We start from the raw sequence: 21,072 nt of genomic DNA on the forward strand, positions 1-21,072 counted from the left end.
CCCATGGAATGGGATGAGCTTTCCAATGGAAGCTCTTCCATGATTCCATCATTCCCAAGATTCTGTTTCCACGCCCAGGATCCCAATCTTTCCCAGACTTTATCCTTGTGCATCCCATGGAACCGATCCCAGGCTGAACCAAGAGCTGGGATCTTGGGAAACTCCTGGCAGGGAAAAGGAACAACTCCCGGAGCCATAAATCCCAAAATCCAGGAGATGAGCTAGGAAAGACCTGAGCAACATTCCCAGGAAAGGTTGGATTGGATGGGATGAATGCATTTTTCCAAGATTTTTTTCCCACCACGCCGCCTTTCCTTGGGAGCTCATCCCGCTGTTCCATGTGTCCATAATCATCTCTCTCCTCTTTTTCCTCCATTTCTTCCCACCGCCGGAATTCCGGGATGGGGCATTCCACAGCTCTGCATTCCCGCCTTGTTCTCCGAGGGGCTCCTCCAATGGGTATCGCTCTCCCCCCTTCCTTCCCTATTCCCAGAATCCACGAAAATCCCAGCAGAGCCTCTCAGGGAGAGCAGGATCGTGGGAACCCCATCCCGACAAAATTCCTGAGGCCGCATCCCAAGGATTGGTGCCAGCCGGACTCTCCGGTGCCTCTTGGATTCTCCTGAGGTACCAGGCTGGCTCCATCCTTCTCCATTTTTTTTGGGAATGGTCTTTTGGGGCTGAATTCCTGCCAAACTCTGGGATTTATCTTCAGATCACATCCCAGCTTCCATTTAAGCCAGCAATCTTTTCCAGCTTTTCCAGTTTTTTCGGCCTCATCCATGTTGATTTTCACTCATCCTGGATCCCAATCCGGGTTGGATTCCGTGATCTCCAGAGCTTCTTTCCACGTGGATTCCCTCTGATTTATCCTTGTTCAACCCATCCCGGCTCCCAGCAGGATTTTTATGGATTTTCCTCCCTCCAGATGGCTTTGTCTGGGAATTGCTTTTTCCCGCTCCCATCCCGATCCCTCCCTGTTCCAACCTCCTTCCCGGCATTCCCTGCTCATTCCCATCCATCTGGTGGAACATTCCATCCTCCGGCATTCAGCTGGAATCCAGGAGAACGCCTGGAAAACCACCGGGAGAGCAGCAGGAAGGACTTAAAAAAACCTGGAATGATGCAGGGTTCAAATCCAAGTTGATCCTGGAGAGGATGAACGGGGCAGGAGCTCTTTTTCCAAGGAATTCCCATTGGATTTGCCAAAGGATTCATCACTAACATCCCTTCCAACCCGAACCATTCCATGATTTTGGGCCTGAGCAGCCTGAAATGAATTTTTTTGGGAATTAGGGTTGCAGAGGTAACCCAGGGAATGTGGGAATTCTCTGCAGCTCTCCCTTCTCCTTCGGGTTATCCCGAATAAAATTCCCATTCCCTGCCGGCACTAACCAGCGCTGGGAGCACGCAGATCATGGGATGGAGGAGTGGCTGCTCCATGTGGGAATCCCAGGCACCTTCCCCCAAATGGAATTCCCAAAAACCTTCGGCTGACGAGCAGCTGGACTCAGGAACCACTGGCAATTCCCAAGGAAAATTAAAGCTTGGAATTTTATGGGAAAGGGGATTGGAATTGGATGATCCTTAAGGATCCAACCCCAACCATTCCATGATTCTCCATGTGCCACTGGGGAAAATCCCTTTGGAGAGGCAATCCCTGACCCAATCCCGGAATTAAAACACCTGCATTTTATTGAATCCAATAAAATTCCAGCTGGGAGAGAATTCCATGCTCCTGGGATGGATTTCCAGAGGTTTTGCTTTCATTCCCACCTTTCTGGGGGCTCTGGGAGATGCGGGAAAAGAAGAGGGGAGGAATTCTGCTTCCTGCTTTCCTCCTCTGGGAAGGCAAATTGGGAATTCCTCAGCTGCTTCCCAGATTTGGGATGATCCCGATGGAATTCTCAGGTAGTTTCACCTGAGCCCTGTCCTGTGGATTTGTGGATTATCCACGAACTGTGGGATGAGCCACAGCCCCTTCCCAGATCCCGAGGCGATGCCAATCCCCCATCCCACAGCGCTGCTCCCGCTAAATTTCTGGGAATCGCCCAACTACGACCCCGCTGCTGCTGCTTCATCCCTTTCCTCATCCCACCGGGATCCCGGGATGGGATAGAGGCGGTTTCCTCCCATCATTCCCTAAAAAACGTAGAACTTTGGAGGGCAGATCCTTTGGGAAAAGCTCAGGGATGTTGGATCTTCTCCAGGATGGATTAAAGGGATAAAACCACTTTTCCAGCACCTCCATCCCACCATTCCTCATCTCCCTCCTTCGGCTGTCCTGGATTTCCTGGGAGAGATGAGTTTGGCAGAGATGGAGACTCCAGGTGGATCCAATATGGAAAAGGGGTTGTTATCCCATCCTGGCGCTTCCTGATGTTCCTTTCCCTCTCCGCTCCCCCAGTCCGCGGATTCCGACCTTCCCTATCCGCCGCCCCAGCGGGAGCCCAACGTTTACATGGTCCCGCAGGGAATCAAACCCGTCCTGCAGCGCACGGCCATCGAGGTGAGCCGGGAATCCCGCGGGATCTGGGAATGGGATCTGAGCTGGATTCTGGGGTGGAATTCCAAAAAAAAAGGAGACTACGGGGGGACCTTCTGGCTCTCCATGATGCCTTAATAGGAAGGTGGAGCTGGAGGGGTTGGGATCTGCTCCCAGGGAAAAAGGGATGGGATAAGGATGAAGTTCAGGTTGGACATCAGGAGGAATTTCCTCACGGAAAACGTGGGCAGGCATTGGAAGTGCTCAGGGAGGTTTGGAATCCCCATCCCTGGAGGTGTCCAAGGAATTCCTGGTGTCAAGGTGTGGATCAGCCACAGGTTGAACTCGAAGACCTCGGAGGTCTTTTCCAACCTCAAGGATTCCATAATTCCCACCACTGCATGTCCTGCACAGTTGAACCTCCAGCTTCTCCTGCAGTGCCGAGGAAGCTCCATGGAAGCCTGGAAGCAGAAGTTGGGCTCAGGATTTGCTGTCCTCTCATCCCACAGATCCTGGCCTGGGGGCTGAGGAACCTCAAGAGCTTCCAGCTGGCCAGCGTGACCTCGCCCAGCCTGCTGGTGGAGTGCGGCGGGCAGCGCGTCCAGTCCGGCGTCATCAAGAACGTCAAGAAGAACCCCAACTTCGATGTCTGTGTGCTCTACATGGAAGTGGTGAGGTCCTGGTGGGGCTGGGGTGGTGCAGGGTGAAGGGAAGGTCCCACAAAGATGGATCCTGTGAAGGACCTCAAAGTCCCATAAAAACGCATCTTAGGGTGAAGAGCCTCAAAGTCACATAAAAATGGATCTTGTGGTGAAGGACCTCAAAATCCCATAAAAGTTTATCTTGTGAAGGACCTTAGAATCCCGTAAAATGGGATCTTGTGGTGAAGGACCTCACCATCCCATAAAAATGGATTTTATGGTGAAGGACCTCACCGTCCCATAAAAATGGGTCTTCTGGTGAAGGACCTCAACGTCCCCTAAAAATGCATCTTGTGGTGAAGAGCCTCAAAGTGCCATAAAATGGATCTTGTGAAGGACCTCAAAATCCTATAAAATGGGATCTTGTGATGAAGGACCTCAAAGTTCCATAAAAATGGATCTTGTGGTGAAGGACCTCAAAGTTCCATAAAAATGGGTCTTGTGGTGAAGGACCTCAAAGTTCCATAAAAATGGGTCTTGTGGTGAAGGATCTTAAAATCCACTAAAAGGGGATCCGGTGAAGGACCTTAAAGTCTCATAAAAATGGGTCTTGTGGTGGAGGACCTCAAAGTCCCATAAAAAAGTGTCTTGAGAAGGACCTTGAAGTCCCATATAAATGGATCTTGAAGTGAAGAACCTCGGAATCCCATAACATTGGATTTTATGGGGAAGGACCTCAAAATCCCATAAAAATGGGTCTTCTGGTGAAGGACCTCAAAGTTCCATAAAATGGATCTAGTGGTGAAGGACCTCAAAGTCCCATAAATGTCTTGAGAAGGATCTTAAAGTCCCATAAAACGGGATCTTGTCATGAAGGCCTTCAAAGTTCCATAAAAATGGATTTTATGGTGAAGGACCTCAAAGTCCCATAAAAAAGTGTCTTGAGAAGGACCTTGAAGTCCCATAAAAATGGATCTTGAAGTGAAGGGCCTCAAAGTCCCATAAAATGGGATCTTGTGAAGGACCTTAAAATCCCATAAAAATGGATCTTGTGGTGAAGGACCCCGGAGTCCCATAACATTGGATTTTATGGGGAAGGACCTCAAAATCCCATAAAATTGATTCTTCTGGTGAAATTAACTCTGCCCTTGGTTTTTTGGGGTGGTGCAGAACTTCTGCCCTCCCTTCCTGACCTCATTCCCTCTTCCCTTCCCTGTTCCCACAGCGTCTTCCCAAGGAGAGCCTCTACAGCCCCCCCATCATCCTGAAGATCATCGACAACCGCCCCTTCGGCCGGCGGCCCGTGGTGGGACAGTGCACGATCCGCTCCCTCCAGGAATTCTACTGGGATCCTTTCCAGCAGGACACGGGGGCACCCCAGGAGCAGCCGGGTACGTGGGAATACCGGGATTTGTGTCCTTCATGGAGTCATGGAATGGGTTGGGGTGGGAATGGATCTTCAAACCCATCCAGTTCCACCCAGGGACACCTCCCACTATCCCAGCTGGATCCAAGTCCATCCCAACCTGGCTTTGGACATTCCCAGGGATCCAGGGGCAGCCCCAGCTGCTCTGGCAATTCCAGCCCAGCCAGCAATTCCTTCCCAACATCCCAGCCCAAGCTCCCCTTTCCCACTGGGAAGCCATTCCCTGCCTCCTGTCCCTCCAGCCCTTGGCCCCAGTCCCTCTGCAGCTCTCCTGGAGCCCCTTGAGGCCCTGCAAGGGGCTCGCAGCTCTCCCTGCCTCCTTCCCTTCTCCAGGGCAACATTCCCAGCTCTCCCAGCCTGATCCAGAGCAGAGGGGCTCCAGAATCCTGGAATGGTTTGGCTTGGAGGAGACCTTAAATCCCATCCTATCCCACCCCATCCATGTTCAGGGACACCTCCCACCATCCCAGGTGGATCCAAGCCCCAGTGTCCAGCCTGGCCTTGGACATTCCCAGGGATCCAGGGGCAGCCCCAGCTGCTCTGGCAATTCCAGCCCAGCCCCTCCCCACCCTCCCAGGGAGGAATTTTTTCCCAACATCCCATCTAAATCTCCCCTCCTATAGTTTAATCCATTCCCTCTTGTCCTGGCACTCCATGTCCTTGTCCGAAGTCCCTCTCCTGACTCCTTGGAGCCCTGGATTGGCCTGGGATCATGGAGATGAACTTTGGGTGGCGGGAATGGTCTGGATGAGGTTGAAATCTTGGATATCAACTTTGGATGGTGGGAAAGGTCTGGATGAGGTTGAAATCTTGGATATCAACTTTGGATGGTGGGAAGGGTCTGGATGAGGTTGGGATCATGGAAATCAACTTTGGATGGTGGGAAAAGTCTGGATAGGATTAGGATCATGGCGATGACCTTTGGACGGTGGGAAGGATCTGGATGGGTTTGGCATCATGGACATCAGCTTTGGGAGAAGGGGAGGGTCTGGAAGAGGTTGGGATCACGGAGATGGGGTCTTGGAGAAACTGGGATCACTCCTGAAAGTCGATCCCAAAGTTTCTCGTCTCTGGGATTCCCAAATCCCGGGATCACGTCCTGCTCTGGTTGCAGATGACGTCAGCCTCACGCCCAGGGATGACATCCTCATCGACATTGACGACAAAGAGCCCCTGATTCCCATCCAGGTACGGAAAAGGCGGCCGCGCTGGGAAGATCCCGGGATTTTTCCGTACTCTGGTGGATCCAGTAAGGGTGGACGGACACAGCGGTGCCCACGCGAGGCCGGATCCGGTTGGATCCATCCTTTTTCAACTTCCAAGTGGTTTCCCTCCCTCTCCTCATCCGCACAACCCCAAACTCCTCCTCATTGCCTACATTGGGAATGAGGGCCTGGATTTGCTTTCCCCATGGAGAGAAATCCATGCTGGGCTCTTCCCAAGGAAAGCTAAAATTCCATGAGGCTCCACTGTCCTCACTCCATGGCCAGGTCTCCTTTTCCCAGTTTGGCTCCTTGTTTGCAGGAATTTTACAGGACCGGGATTGCGGAATCCCAAATCCCAAATCCGTGGTGCTGGGGAGCATGGAAGGAGGGGGGAATTGGTGCGGTTCCAGTGAATTGGAGGGATCTCAGCATTCCCTTGGGAATGATCAGGATGGACACACCCCTGGAGCTTCCATTCTTCCAGAAACTTCCCATATCCACAGCCCTCGGATTCCTTCTCCGGCAGAAGGAATCTTTGGGCCAGACCTGTGCCGAGCCGTGCATGGGATGCACGGATCCGGAAGCGATGCCGGTGCCTCTGGAGCAGCTGGGAATGGTGTCAGGAATGTTTGGTGGAGCTTTTCCTGGTCTCCTATGCCTTGGGGGGATATTGAGGGCTGGAATTTTCCTTCTCCCTGTTCCTGGATGCTGCAGGGCTGGAAAAGCCAGTTTTCTGGAAGGGATCTGCCTTTCAGGTGTTTCCTGCCTCAGTTTCCCTGGCCTTGAGCTCTTCCAGGGATGGAGGAACCGGTAAATTCAGGACGTGCAACTTGGGCATGGATCCTGCTCTTTTCCATCTCCTTGGTGCCTCCTGGGGGTTCTATTCCCAAGGATTTTCCATTGCCATTGGATATTTGTGGTGTGTCCCAAGGTGGGCTCCGGCTGGGTCCCACATCAAGCTGAGAATCAGGAATTTGGCCAAAATTCCCAAAAAAACCCCTCTGGATGTGGCCCTACTCATCCCCTGCTCACTCCAAATCCTCCTCCCTGGAAGTGTTCAAGGCTAGGTTGGATGAGGCTTGGAGAAACTTGGGATAGCGGGAGATTCCACCCATGGAAAAGGTGGAATGGGATGGGCTTTAAGGTCCTTCCCACCCAAAACATTCCAGGATTCCATGATTCCATTCACAGCTCCATTGGAATCTTGTCCTGGAATTCTTCAGCCTCCATTAGCAACCGGACAGGAAAGTTGGGAAAAGTTGGCTCTGGTGAAAAGTGTGGAAAGAAAAAAGCAACTCCTGAAAATGCTCCTGATTGGAGCATTGGGAAATAGGGAAAGCAGCCTCATCCCCCTCCTTTTTGCTTCCCATTTAAGGATTTATCCTTAAAATTTATAGTTGGGCTTCATCTTGGATCAGGGAAGTAACTGGAGCGCATCCATGGAAAATGTGGAATTAGGGAACAGGAATTTTGGGAATAAATCCCCCTTTTTTAGTCCAGGACAGAGAAACTTGGGAGAAAACGGAGGGAATAATTGTGGGAATTTTCTGGGGGCTGAACTCACTGCGGGATCCCAACTTGGGATGTGGAGCCGGGGTCTCCCATGATCCGGATTCTGGGTTTTCCGTGATCCGGAATCAGGATCTCCCATGAGCTGGTGCTGGAAGTGCTCGGACAATGTGGTGCTGGTCATTCCCGCTGGTGGGATTCCCAGTTTGTCCCGTTTTTCCAAGTGGTCTGGATGGAGGGAATGCCCTGGGATGCCCGGAGTGGGATTGGCCGTGCCCAGCATTCCCTGGAATTCTCTGCTCAGATTCCCGTGACTTATTCATGGAAAACCATGTTGGTGGCAAACCTGCTCCCATTTTTTCCTTTGGGAACAAAACCTCTGGATAGGGACACAGCTCCCTTTACACCCCCTGGAGCTCTGGGAGCTGCTCCCAGCAATGGGGGATCCCATTCCCAAAATCCCATAGGAAGGAATGAGATGGAGCTTTGGAATCCTGGAGCTTTATTCCCTGGGATAAATGTATTGGAAACATCTCCAAGCTTGGATCAAATTTAGGGAAGAGTTTAAATGGGAAGAAAAGGGGGAAAGGGATGTGACAATACCATTCCAAAGTGGAAAATTCCGGCATTTTTTTCCAGAAAAAACCTTTTCCCTAACAATCCCCCTGCCATGAACGGAGTTCTTCAGTTTGACTCCGGATTCGTCCTTCTTCCTTTGTTTCTTTCCTCGTTTTCCCCGTTTTTTTGACAGACAAGGGAGCTTCTTCCTGGAAAGCCAACCCAGAATTCCCACCTCGGAATTTTGGTCCTGGAAGCTGCTCCTCTCCCGGAGGTGGCCATGGATCGGGGTGTGGATGGACCATCGGGATCCTTCTGCCCATCCAGGGCCAGATTTGGGAGGTCAAGGAGCAATCCCGGCCAGCAGGGACCATCCCGCTCCTCCTTCCCGGGAAAAGGGATGGATCCCATGGCAGCAGCTCGTGCCCAGGGCTCTTCCAGCGGCGCTGTTGGAAGCAGGAGCCAGGATTTTTCATGGATGGGTTTCCTTGCGTGGCTCTGGATTTTTTCCCTCCTTGCCAAGCTTGGCTTTGCTCCCTGCTCCGAGGGATGATTGGAACAAAGGATCCCTTTGTTGCTTTCCCTGGGAAATCGGGAAAACAACCGGAGGTGAAATCCCTCTGCTCTGAGGTTTGGGAGAGTGTTATCCATCTCATCCAGGCAGGATCAAGAGTTCAGCCGGAGTTTAAGTGCACGGGAATCACATCCTGGTCTCCAAAAGTGAGGAAAATCCTCCTAAAAATGATGGAAAAGCCATTTTTGCCAGCTAATCCCATCTAGTTTGGTTCTTTGGGAGAAGGACACGGAGCAGGATTTTGGAAAGGTGGAATTTGTGGAAGAGGTTGCTGCATCAGGCCTTGTCCTGCCTGCTCTGCTCCCAGTGTTTTCCAAGGGTTCATTCCCATGGGAAGAGGCTCAGGAAGGACTTCCACAGGTCCATGGGATGAGCAGGGATTTGTTCCGTCTGCTCATGGATAAATCAGCTGGAAAGGAGCCGTTCCCAGCAGCCACGGGAGCCATGAGGGAATCCTGGTGGAACATGATCCTCAAGGAATTTTTTCCCTATGGAACAGCTGGAAGCTGTGGGGTTTGGGATGGGAGCAGAGTTTTGGGAACAAGCTTGAGCTGGATATCTGGGAATGCTGTCAGGATTGGCCTGGTCCTCAAACCCAGCTGTTTTCTGGGAAGAACCTCTCATTTTTCCGCCTTTTCCACCTCCAAGGGATCAACCCTTGGAATCCAGGAGCAGCACTGCCGCTTCCTGCCCATGGAAGTGATCCCGGGTTTTGGTTTGCCCGGGATGAGCTGGGCTTGGACCTGGAATTTCATCCTGAGCATTCCCAATCCTGTTTTTAACCCGCCTGGCTCAGATCTCTCCTTGGATCCCGGGATAGCTCCCTGCGTTAGCAGCACTTGGTATCCAGGGAAAAGCCTCTCCTCCATTGGGAATTACTAACAGCTTTTCCATATTTTTTCCCATTAATATCCCGTTTTTCCTCCACCTCATTCCAGCTTCTTGCCAAACATCCCTAAAATCCAACCCTGCGCTCATCCCAAAGGTTTCCTCATCCTGGGAAACCGCAGGGTCGGGAATATTTGTTTGGATTATTCCCTTTAATTTCTCCCAAACTGTGTCTTCATCCCCATTCCCAGAATTCCTTGGATAACGGATCACTTTAATTTGTAGCTTTCCGAGGGTTTGACGAGCTCAGCACTAATTAACATCCCGGATTCCCGGGCCCCGCCTCATGTAGGTATCGCTTAATTTCTAATTGCTAATTAATTGCTTAATTAATTAATCGCTTAATTAATGACCCGAATCCATGAGAATGTATGGATTTAAATGGAAGGGGGCGTTTCCTTCTGGGAAAAATCCCTCTTGCTGCTTAGGAAATTGGAATTCCAGCTGGCTGCTGGGGTTTCCTTGGGTTGTCCACCATTTCAAAGGGAATCAGGGTGGTTTTGGGAGGAATTCTACCTCCAGCCCTGGGATCCCAGCACGGGAAGGACATGGAAATGTGGGAGAGATCCAGGGATGGGACCAGGATGATCAGAGGGATTCTGGAGCCCCTCTGCTCTGGATGCAGCTGGGAGAGCTGGGAATGTTGCCCTGGAGAAGGGAAGGAGGCAGGGAGAGCTGCGAGCCCCTTGCAGGGCCTCAAGGGGCTCCAGGAGAGCTGCAGAGGGACTGGGGCCAAGGGCTGGAGGGACAGGAGGCAGGGAATGGCTTCCCAGTGGGAAAGGGGAGCTTGGGCTGGGATGTTGGGAAGGAATTGCTGGCTGGGAGGGTGGGCAGGGGCTGGGCTGGAATTGCCAGAGCAGCTGGGGCTGCCCCTGGATCCCTGGCAGTGCCCAAGGCCAGTCTGGACACTGGGGCTTGGATCCAGCTGGGATGGTGGGAGGTGTCCCTGCCCATGGAATGGGGTGGGAATGGGATGGGATTGAAGCTCCCTTCCCATCCAAACCATTCCAGGTTTGTGGAGCCCCTCTGCTGGATCCACCTGAGGTAGTGGGAGGTGTCCCTGCCCATGGAGTTGGATGAGCTTCCAGGTCCCTTCCCATTCCATAATTCTGTGATTCCTGGGCATCTCCTGGAGGAGAGGAGCTCAGGAGGGACTCTCAGACATCTCTGAGTGTCCGTTCCCTGCTGAGGAGCCCTACAAGGGGGTTACTCCTCTGTTACTCCTCTGTTACTCCTCTGTTACTCCTCTGTTACTCCTCTGTTACTCCTCTGTTACTCCTCTGTTACTCCTCTGTTACTCTGGCTCATGCAGCTTTCCCTGTTGGACACACAAATCCCCCATCCCAGGACACGTTACCAGAGCCGAGCGGAGCCAATTCCAGCTGATCCGTGTCTGTAAACGATTTGGGATAATTGGTTGTTTGCTGTGTTTGCTCCTTCCCAATCCAAGCCCACATTTCACGGCTTCTCCGGTTACGGTTCCTTGGAAGAGCTCTGGGTGTCGGATGGCTCCTCCTGGGAATGGTTCCCAGTGCTGCCCCCCTGGAATGTTCCTGATGGTTTTGATATTCCCAGTTTGGGAGCCAACCCATGGCACTGCCACTGGGGAGGGGGGAAAGCATTCCCAGAGAAATCTCCAGGGCTTGATTTCCACAGCTGGGGTTTGTAGGACCATGGAATGGTTTGGGTGGGAAAGGATCTGAAATCTCATCCCAGATCCATGGGCAGGGACACCTCCCACTATCCCAGGTGGATCCAAGTTCATCCCAGCCTGGCCTTGGGCACTGCCAGGGATCCAGGGGCAGCCCCAGCTGCTCTGGCAATTCCAGCCCAGCCCCTGCCCACCCTCCCAGCCAGCAATTCCTTCCCAACATCCCAGCCCAAGCTCCCCTTTCCCACTGGGAAGCCATTCCCTGCCTCCTGTCCCTCCAGCCCTTGGCCCCAGTCCCTCTGCAGCTCTCCTGGAGCCCCTTGAGGCCCTGCAAGGGGCTCGCAGCTCTCCCTGCCTCCTTCCCTTCTCCAGGGCAACATTCCCAGCTCTCCCAGCCTGATCCAGAGTGGCTCCAGAATCCTGGAATGGTTTGGGTTTGAAAGGACCTTAAATCCCATCCCACCCCATCCATGTGCAGGGACACCTCCCACTGTCCCAGGTGGATCCAAGCCCCAGTGTCCAGCCTGGTCTTGGGCATTCCCAGGGATCCAGGGGCAGCCCCAGCTGCTCTGGCAATTCCAGCCCAGCCCCTCCCCACCCTCTCAGGCAGGAATTTTTTCCATAAAGGAGAAATCCCCCTCCTTCCAGCCCTGCTTTATTCCCAGAGCTGCTGCAGCTCCTGGGATGATGGGATCAGGGGGAATGATCCCATAATTCCTAGGATATCCATGGGACGGGTCCCTCTTGGGAAAAAGGTTGGAGTTCAAGGGTGGTGAGAACAAGAGGGAGGGAACAGAGATAAGGAGACAGGAAACCTCTGGATAATCATGGCAGCGGCTTTCCAGGTGGGAATAAGCTCCTTTTCCAGGAAAATTTGAGGATTTGGTCACTGGGGAATAAATTTATCCACAAGGGATGCTCACCCGGGGGTTGTGCCCAGCGGGATCCATGAAAAAGCTGGAAAGGGAGCACAGATCCTGATCCCAGAGATTCTCTGTGCCATGTCCAGGATAAATCCCTGGAGGCGGTTTGGGATACCTGGAGGGAATTTTATCCATCCCCTGGATAAATGAAATCCCTCAATCCATCCTTTGCCGATCCATCGCTTCCCACGGCTTTCCCATTCCCAAGTGGAATCATGTCCATCGCTGTTAACATTCCAGCTGCTCCACTTCCCTCCTTTTTATGTTCTCCCTGTTTTTCATTGGAGTATTGGTCAAAATCCACCAAAATCTCTAATCCAACTCTTTCCCTTGGGGCTGCAGAAGATTCTGTGGGTAAGTCCCGGGATGAATCCAAGCGTTTTCCTTGTGTCCCAATACCTGTGGAATGTCACGATGGCCGAATGGAGCTTTTGAAACAATGAAATGGGGAAGTGATGAAAGGAAAATTTGGATCTCCCCCCCCCCCCAAAATACCCCAGGAGGTGGCAGAAGCCTTGGAGTGAATTTCCGGAATATTCCAACTAAATCCAATGTCCATCCATTGTGCCTTTGGCTTCAAATATAAAGCCAGTAAAATTCCATTTGGAATCCTCCGTGAGGCCACCGAGCTGGAATTTTGTGGCTTCCTCATAGGAGACACCAGGATTCTGCAGGAATTTTTCATGGATCGCCGGCAAAGCGATCTAAAACACGGGATTCCTATAAAATCCATGGAATTGTTGAGCCAGCGTGGCTGCTTTTCCTTTTGGAGCAGCATTCTTGGAGCTGGAATGCTTCACACTGGGAATGAGGCGATGGGTGATGGTGGGAGCTGAGATTTTGTGGGATCTTCCCATTTTTTTTTCTATCCAAGGGTTGTGTCCTTCAGGAGACCTGAGCGCTGTTGGATTTTAATGGAAAGATGGGAATTTTATGGATTTTTTCATTTAGCCGCAGGTTTTGTTGGGATGGGGAGGCTGGGGTGGTGCTGGGATACAACCAAGAAGTCAATCCCTGTCTCCTAAATCCCAAAAATTTCCAGGGAAAGCCTAAAATTGGGACATTTCAGGCTGTTAACACTGGAGTTAAATTAATTTCCTGCATGGAAATCCTGGGAAAACCACCCTCTGACTGGCCAAAAATTCCCTAAAAATGCTCCAAATTCTTGGAATATTCTTCTTGGAGCTCTACACCATCTTCCCATGGGGAATCATCCTCTTGGGAATACCCACAGTGGCCGCAACGGTCGGATTTAGGTTGGGAGCATCCCAAAAAACCTGGAAATCAGGGATGGGGTTGACGCAGGGTTCACTTCCCAAACCTGGGAGCTGCTGCTGCAGTTTTCCTGGGATTTTCCTTGTGGAAAAGGAGTAACTTTGGGATCTCTGGCTGCAGGAGGAGGAATTCATCGACTGGTGGAGCAAATTTTACGCTTCCACGGGAGAGAGGGAAAAATGTGGATATTACTTGGAAAAGGGATTTGACACCTTGAAGGTGAGTGGCTTCTGTCGGGTGGAATTCCACTTTCCATGATTTCCTTGGGATTTGAGGCTTTTTTTTTTCCATCTGGGTTAAAAAAAAAAAAAATGAAACGTTTTCCTCAGTGTGGAAAATTCCATTTCCTTTGCAAAATTCTTTCAGGAAACTCCTGGAAGTTTTCCCTTGGGAAGTGGCAGAGGGGGTGGGGAACTGCCTCCCTGGGAAGGGTTTGGGAATGAGGAAAATCTGGGATTTCTGAGGGAAAATGGAGATTCAGGCACAAGAAATCCTAAATTTAACACGAACTCCCAAATTGGGAAGATTTTCCTTGGTTTAAAGGAAAATATTCCCAGCTGGAAGATCTCTATCCATGAAAAACCCTCCAGGAGACTTTGGCTTTGTCTGGGTCGTTGGGATGGGCTGGAATTTTCTGTGGGATTCCCAAATTCTCCTCACTGTCCCAGAGGGAAATAAGGAGGGAAATTCCTGGGAATTTCTCCCAGTGGGTTGAATTTTCCTGGGATTGAGGGATTTGGTTGGAATTTTTTCCCTGCTCCATCTTTTCCTCCTCAGGTCTACGAGACGGAGCTGGAAAACGTGGAGGAATTTGAGCATCTCTCAGACTTCTGCCACACCTTCAAACTATTCCGGGGGAGATCCCAGGATTCCAGCGATGACCCCTCAGTCGTGGGGGAATTCAAGGTGGGAATGGCCCCGTCCCCATGGATTGTGTTCATAGGGCTGGGAATTAGAGGATCTTTAAGGTCCTTTCCCGCCCAAATCATTCCATGACTCCAGGAATTGTGGGAGTTGTGGAATGCTCATCCACGGAACTGTCCAAGGCTGCTTGGATGGGGATTGGAGACAAGCTGGGATAGGGAAAGGTGTCCCTGACCATGGATGGGGTGGGAATGGGGTGGGATTTAAGGTCCTTTCCCACCCAAAGCATTCCAGGATTCTGGAGCCCCTCTGCTCTGGATCAGGCTGGGAGAGCTGGGAATGTTGCCCTGGAGAAGGGAAGGAGGCAGGGAGAGCTGTGAGCCCCTTGCAGGGCCTCAAGGGGCTCCAGGAGAGCTGCAGAGGGACTGGGGCCAAGGGCTGGAGGGCCAGGAGGCAGGGAATGGCTTCCCAGTGGGAAAGGGGAGCTTGGGCTGGGATGTTGGGAAGGAATTGCTGGCTGGGAGGGTGGGCAGGGGCTGGGCTGGAATTGCCAGAGCAGCTGGAGCTGCCCCTGGATCCCTGGGAATGTCCAAGGCCAGGCTGGACACTGGGGCTTGGATCCACCTGGGATGATGGGAAGTGTCCCTGCCCATGGATCTGGGATGAGCTTTCAGCTCCCATCCCACCCAAACCATTCCATGGTTCCATGATTCATTCCAGTCATTCCCAGCTGGCTCCCACAGGCCCCACATCCACATGTTGTTCCCTGAATTCCCATGTCCTTCCCAGGGTTCCTTCAGGATTTACCCTCTTCCCGACGATCCACGCGTCCCAGTGCCTCCCCGGCAATTCCAGCAGCTCCCGGCCAGGGGACTCCAGGAATGTCTGGTCCGGGTTTACATCATCCGCGCCTTCGACCTCCAGCCCAAGGATTCCAATGGGAAGGTATCCCGGTGGGAAAACTCCGGAAGAGCTCTGGGCTGGCTCCTGGAGTCGATTCTTGGAACAGCTTTTTTGGTCAAAATTTGGTCAAATTTGGTCAAAATTTGCGGATTTGCCTTCAAATGTAGGACTTTGTCTCTCATTTCTGCCTCCATTGGAATATCTGGGAATTCCAGGAGCCAACTCTTCCTCCATCCTGATTTTTCAGGATTAGTTCCACGAGTTTTGCGTTTGGTTTTATTTTGGGGGTTTTTTTGGTGTTTTGGTGCCAAAGAAAACAAAATCCCGTTTTTCCCAAAATTCTTCCTTGCAAAGCTTTGCTGGTATGGAAGTAAAATTCCAGGAAAAAGGGAATTGTGTTGGTTAGAAAAGGAAATTCTCTTTTGTTTCCCTGAAAACTCCCAGAAATTCAGGGAAAAATTCTTTTTAAGTCTCTTTGTTCACTGGAAAATGGGAAAAGTTAAGGAATATCATGGGAAATATGTGAGGAAAAATAGATGGGAAAATGATAAATAGATACGGAAAATAGATGGAAAAATGGATGTATATGAAAATATATGGAAAAATAAATGTATTTATTCATATATGGAATATGGGAAATATATATATGGAATATATGGAAAAGCATACAAAGAAATTCCAACTGCTTTTGAATTTTCCCATTTTTTTTCCAATGGATTTGGAACGGAAGTGTTCCATGCCTTAGAAATCTCCCATAAGTGATTCCCGAGCATTAAAAAGAAGGAAAACCCCCTTTTTTTTTTTGCATTTAAAACCCCAAACCAACTGAAATTTGATCCCAAGTTTCCTCTGGGATGGAAATTTTCCAGAGGCTCATCCCAGCCCAAGGAAGACTTGGGTGCTCATTCCATTCCCTGAGTGCTGTTTCCCGTCCATTCCTTAAAAAACAAATCAGCAGGAAAAGGGAAATGAGGGAAAAATGATGAGGAAACTTGGCCTGGATCTTTTTTTCAGGGAATTTTTGGATGTGATGGGGATGGTGGATCCCTGTAGATCCAGGTGAAGTCTTTTAGTGGAATTGGATCTTTTCCTTGAATTTTTTGCGTCTCCTGGCAAAAAAATCTGACTTGAATGAAATTCCCTGCTTTCCAAACTGATGCCCAATTCCCAGAATAATTTGAGTCGGGAAAGGGATGGGATTTGGAACAACCTATGGAAAAGAGTGGGATTGAGTGGGTTTTAAGGTCACTCCCAATCCAACAACCCCACGGGATTTTTGTGTTTCTTTCCGTCCCCACCTCCAGTGCGATCCCTACGTGAAGATTTCCGTGGGAAAGAAATCCATAAATGACCAGGAAAATTACCTTCCCTGCACTCTGGAGCCTGTCTTTGGGAAGTAAGTGTGGATTCCATTCGGGATCCATGGAATTTTTGATGTCCTATTGAGGGAATTGTGCTGGGCCAAGCAGAGCTTCCCATTCCAGCACCCAATTCCAGGTTGGAGCAACCTGGGATAGTGGGAAGCGTCCCTGCGGAATTCTCCACCTGTGCGGGAACGCTGGGGAAAAGCAGGATAACCATTCCCAGCAGCCACCCTGGAGCAGATTTTAAGGAGAGGAAGGGAGTAATTAAGGCACTAATTAAGAGTGCAGGAGGGACTGGGAACAACACGAAGTAATTGGCTGGAGCTGGAGGGCAGCCAGCTGGGAAAAAACCAGGAAATGGGATTTTAACGGCAGCCAGGACCTGGCGTTACACAGCAGCCAGGACTTGGGGGGTTACAGCAGCCAGGACCTGGGCTTTAACAGCAGCCAGGACCTGGGGGGTTTAAAATCAGCTGCCAGGACCTGGGGTTACACAGCAGCCAGGACCTGGGGTTACACAGCAGCCAGGACCTGGGGGTTACAAATCAGCTGCGAGGACCTGGGGTTAAAATCAGCCAGGACCTGCGGTTATCAGATGCCAGGACCTGGGGTTATCAGCTGCTAGGACCTGGAGTTTAACAGCAGCCAGAACCTGGGGGTTTAAAATCGGCTGCCAGGACCTGGGGGTTATCAGCAGCCAGAACCTGGCATTTAAGATCAGCTGCCAGGACCTGGGGGTTTAAAACCAGCCAGGAACTGGGGTTATCAGCTGCCAGGACCTGAGGGTTTAAAATCAGCTGCCAGGACCTGGGGTTACACAGCAGCCAGGGCCTGCGGTTAAAATCAGCCAGGGCTTGGGGTTATCAGCTGCCAGGACCTGGGGGTTTATCAGCAGCCAGGAACTGGGGTGAAAATCAGCCAGGACTCGCGGTTATCAGCTGCCAGGACCTGGGGTTTAAAATCAGCCAGGGCCTGAGGTTAAAATCAGCCAGGACCTGGGGTTATCAGCTGCCAGGACCTGGGGGTTTATCAGCTGCCAGGACCTGGAGTGTAAAGCCAGGGTGGGAAGTTTTATCAAAGAATTATGGAATCATGGGATGGTCTGGGTTGGAAAAGACCTTAAATCCCAACAGTTCCACCCCATCCATGGGCAGGGACACCTCCCACCATCCCAGGTGGATCCAAGCCCCAGTGTCCAGCCTGGCCTTGGGCATTCCCAGGGATCCAGGGGCAGCCCCAGCTGCTCTGGCAATTCCAGCCCAGCCCCTCGCCACCCTCCCAGCCAGCAATTCCTTCCCAACATCCCATCTAAATTTAACTCCCTCTTCATCTTGCTTTGTTGGGAAGGTGTCCCAGCATTGGTGGCCTGGACTGGTGGGAGCAGCCTTGGAAAATCAGATGGATTTTATGGGAAGCAGGATTTGATCCCTGTTTGTGTCCCCAGTCCCGGATTTTATTTATTATTATTTATTATTTATTATTTATTATTTATTATTTATTATGGTGGTGCTCAGATTCTCCTGCACTCCCAGTCGTGCCACATTCCGCGTCTCCAAAATCCATGAGGCTGGCTCAGTTTGGATCCATTTGTATCCAGAGGGGTGGATCTGGTGCTGGTGGAAGGTGTCCCTGCCTTGGGTTGGAATTTGATGGGATTTAAGGTTCTTCCAACCCAAACCAGTCTGGAATTCCATGATTCCAGGCCTGACTCCTGTTTTGGATATTTCCTCTAAGAGGATTTTTTTCCCAAAGCTGTCATTTCTTTCCCTCTTCAAACTCCACAGCAATGAGGATTCCAGACTCCCACCTGTTCCTCTTTTTCCCTGGATATCGCAGTGACCTCTGTCAGGTCCAATTAGGAGGAACTAAATGGGATCAATGTTTCTTTGGGAAGAATTTATCCAGGGAAAAATTAACCCAGGGCAGGCTCGGTTCCATTTCCACACATGGATCACGGGAGCGGAGCCCTGGAGAAGGGAAGGAGGCAGGGAGAGCTGCGAGCCCCTTGCAGGGCCTCAAGGGGCTCCAGGAGAGCTGCAGAGGGACTGGGGCCAAGGGCTGGAGGGACAGGAGGCAGGGAATGGCTTCCCAGTGGGAAAGGGGAGCTTGGGCTGGGATGTTGGGAAGGAATTGCTGGCTGGGAGGGTGGGCAGGGGCTGGGCTGGAATTGCCAGAGCAGCTGGGGCTGCCCCTGGATCCCTGGGAATGTCCAAGGCCAGGCTGGACACTGGGGCTTGGATCCACCTGGGATAATGGGAGGTGTGGAATGAGGTCACTGAGGTGTCTCCTGACCCAACCCATTCCATGGTTCCGTGATTCCTTGATAAACTTAGCCACCACAACACAGCCCTGGCACTGCTGGTCCAACATGACCAACGATCCATCCCATTACTGGTGGGATGGGGTGGGTGTGGATCCATTCCCATGGAATTCCAGCGGCACCATCCTCTTTTCCCAAGCATTTCTCCGCTCCCGTTTCCAGGATGTTCGAGCTGAGCTGCACCCTGCCTCTGGAGAAGGACCTCAAGGTCACCCTCTACGACTACGACCTCCTGTCCAAGGATGAGAAGATCGGCGAGACCGTCATCGACCTGGAGAATCGCTTCCTGTCCAAATACGGGGCGCGCTGCGGCCTCCCCCAAACCTACTGCACGTGGGTATCTCCATGGGCTTGGAATGGCCGTGGATCCCAGGACTGGGATGCTGAGGTGGCCACGGGATCATGGCAAGGTTGTCCTGGGGAACTTGTCGAGCTGTACTTCCCAGAGTCCTGGTTCTCCTCCAGGGAGATCCTGTTCCATCCCTGGTGTCTCCTGGTGACCTCGTGCTGAGGATACTCCCAGAGAAGCTGGGGCTGCCCCATCCCTGGAATGGGAGATTTACATGGGATCCTGGGAAGGAATTGCTGGCTGGGAGGGTGGGCAGGGGCTGGGCTGGAATTGCCAGAGCAGCTGGGGCTGCCCCTGGATCCCTGGGACCAGGTTGGACATTGGCACTTGGATCCACCTGGGATAGTGGGAGGTGTCCCTGGGTGGCATTGGATGATCTTTGACCTTTTTCCAACCCACCCCATTCCATGATTCCATGATTCTGTTCGGTTTCAGCTCTGGCCCCAACCAGTGGCGAGACCAACTCCGCCCTTCCCAGCTGCTCCAGCTCTTCTCCCTGCAGCACAACTACAAAGCTCCCACCTACAAATCCGACCGGATCATCTTCCGGGAGCAGGAATACGTCCTGTCCGAGCTGGGTAAGATGTCATGGATGCTTCGGGATAGCAGAATTTCCCTTATGCAGAGCAAGGGGTGGAGCTGGATGTCATGGAGACATCACCAGGTCTGGGTGATGGCATTGTCCCCAACCTTCTCCTCCCTTTCCACGTTGGCTCTGCCCTTTTTCCAAGCTTGGCCGTGCTTCAAATCCTGGGACTGGAGACCTTCAATCCAGGAACGTTGACCTTATGTTTGTGGGAAGCTCCAAACTGATGTTCCAAGCGCATGGAGACATCATGAGGAGCATTATGGAGGCCAGGAGTGGGTGATGGCATTGTGCCCATCCTTCTCCTCACCGTCCATGTTGGTTCTGCACTTTTCTCAAACTTGGCCATGCTCCAAATCCTGGAATTGGAGACCTTCAATCCAGGAACATTGACCTTGAGTTTGACCAAACCCAACACCCCCAGCTTGGGAGTGAGAAGCTCCAACCTGACATTCCAAGTGCATGGAGATGTCACAAGAAGGGTTATTGTGAAGGCCAGGAGTGGGTGAGGGACTTGTCCTCATCCTCCCTCTCACTGTCCCCATTGGCTCTGACCCATTCCCAAACTTGGCCGTGCTCCACATCCTGGGATTGAACCCAGACCTTCAATCCAGGAACACTGACCTTGAGTTGGACCAAACCCAACACCTCCAGACTGGGAGTGAGAAGCTCCAGCCTGATGTTCCGAGTGCTTGGAGACATCGTGAAGAGGGGCATCATGGAGGTCAGGAGTGGGTGGTGGCATTGTCCCCATCCTCCTTCTCACTGTCCCCATTGGCTCTGAGCCATTCCCAAACGTGGCTGTGTCCCAAATCCTGGGATTGCATTCCAGATCTTCAGTCCAGTGATTGACACAAATCCAACCACACCCCACTGTGGGATGCGAAGCTCCAACCTGATATTCCAAGTGCTGCCGGAGCCGGAAGAGCAGCTCTGCCACTGGAATCTCATTTTGGGGATGGTCACTAGAGGGAGACAATATCCCACACACAGACCTGGGAATTCCGTCAGGATTTGGGGGAATCGGGGGACAAACCCAGCTTCTACCAAAGAGGGCAAAAGTCCTGGAATTTTGGGGAGGAGCTTTTTGTTTGCCTATGGCACCTCCATCTGACCCAACATTCCTGGGATAGGAGGTGTTTTTTTTGGGAAAACTCTTCTTTAAGGCACAAAAAAAGGGTTTTGGCCCTGGGAGGAGGTGAAATCCCACTGGGTTAGGTCCAGGAGCCGCAGTTTGGAATCCTGGAATGGTTTGGGTTGGAAGGACCTTAAAGATGATCCAGTTCCACCCCCTCCATGGGCAGGGACACCTCTCACTATTCCAGGTTGATCCAACCTGGCCTTGCACACTTCCAGACATTCAGGGGCAGCCACAGCTTCTCTGGGAATTCTCCTCCAGGGCCTCCCCACCATCGCAGGGAAGAATTCCCAATATCCCACCTAAAGTTTGATTGGATTTTTTTAGGACATCACCAGAGACACAAAACGAGGCACAACCCAGGGCTGGCCCCTCTCTGTGCTCTGGGGAAACAAAGCACAAATTCCTTCAGG

At 51.7% G+C, this 21,072-nt stretch overlaps 1 protein-coding gene across 12 annotated transcripts in view; it reads left to right on the plus strand.

Annotated features, from left to right (window-relative positions):
* The window catches only part of DYSF (dysferlin), an 81,990-nt gene that overhangs the window by 39,758 nt on the left and 21,160 nt on the right, over positions 1–21,072 (plus strand). For 9 of the 12 annotated variants that reach the window (XM_082282347.1, XM_082282348.1, XM_082282345.1 and 6 more), the window contains 11 exons: positions 2,408–2,509; positions 2,995–3,156; positions 4,352–4,517; positions 5,667–5,740; positions 9,512–9,574; positions 13,256–13,354; positions 13,913–14,041; positions 14,789–14,944; positions 16,207–16,298; positions 18,749–18,919; positions 19,371–19,513. In XM_082282347.1, the coding sequence (XP_082138473.1) occupies positions 2,408–2,509; positions 2,995–3,156; positions 4,352–4,517; positions 5,667–5,740; positions 9,512–9,574; positions 13,256–13,354; positions 13,913–14,041; positions 14,789–14,944; positions 16,207–16,298; positions 18,749–18,919; positions 19,371–19,513 (1,357 nt within the window). Of the gene's footprint in view, positions 1–417; positions 460–2,407; positions 2,510–2,994; positions 3,157–4,351; positions 4,518–5,666; positions 5,741–9,511; positions 9,575–13,255; positions 13,355–13,912; positions 14,042–14,788; positions 14,945–16,206; positions 16,299–18,748; positions 18,920–19,370; positions 19,514–21,072 lie in introns of all 12 variants that reach the window. The other 3 variants (XM_082282340.1, XM_082282343.1, XM_082282339.1) reach the window with 2 other exon arrangements.

The sequence above is a fragment of the Coloeus monedula genome, assembly GCF_965178545.1.
Source record: "Coloeus monedula genome assembly, chromosome: 5".
Classification (NCBI taxonomy): Eukaryota; Metazoa; Chordata; class Aves; order Passeriformes; family Corvidae; genus Coloeus; species Coloeus monedula.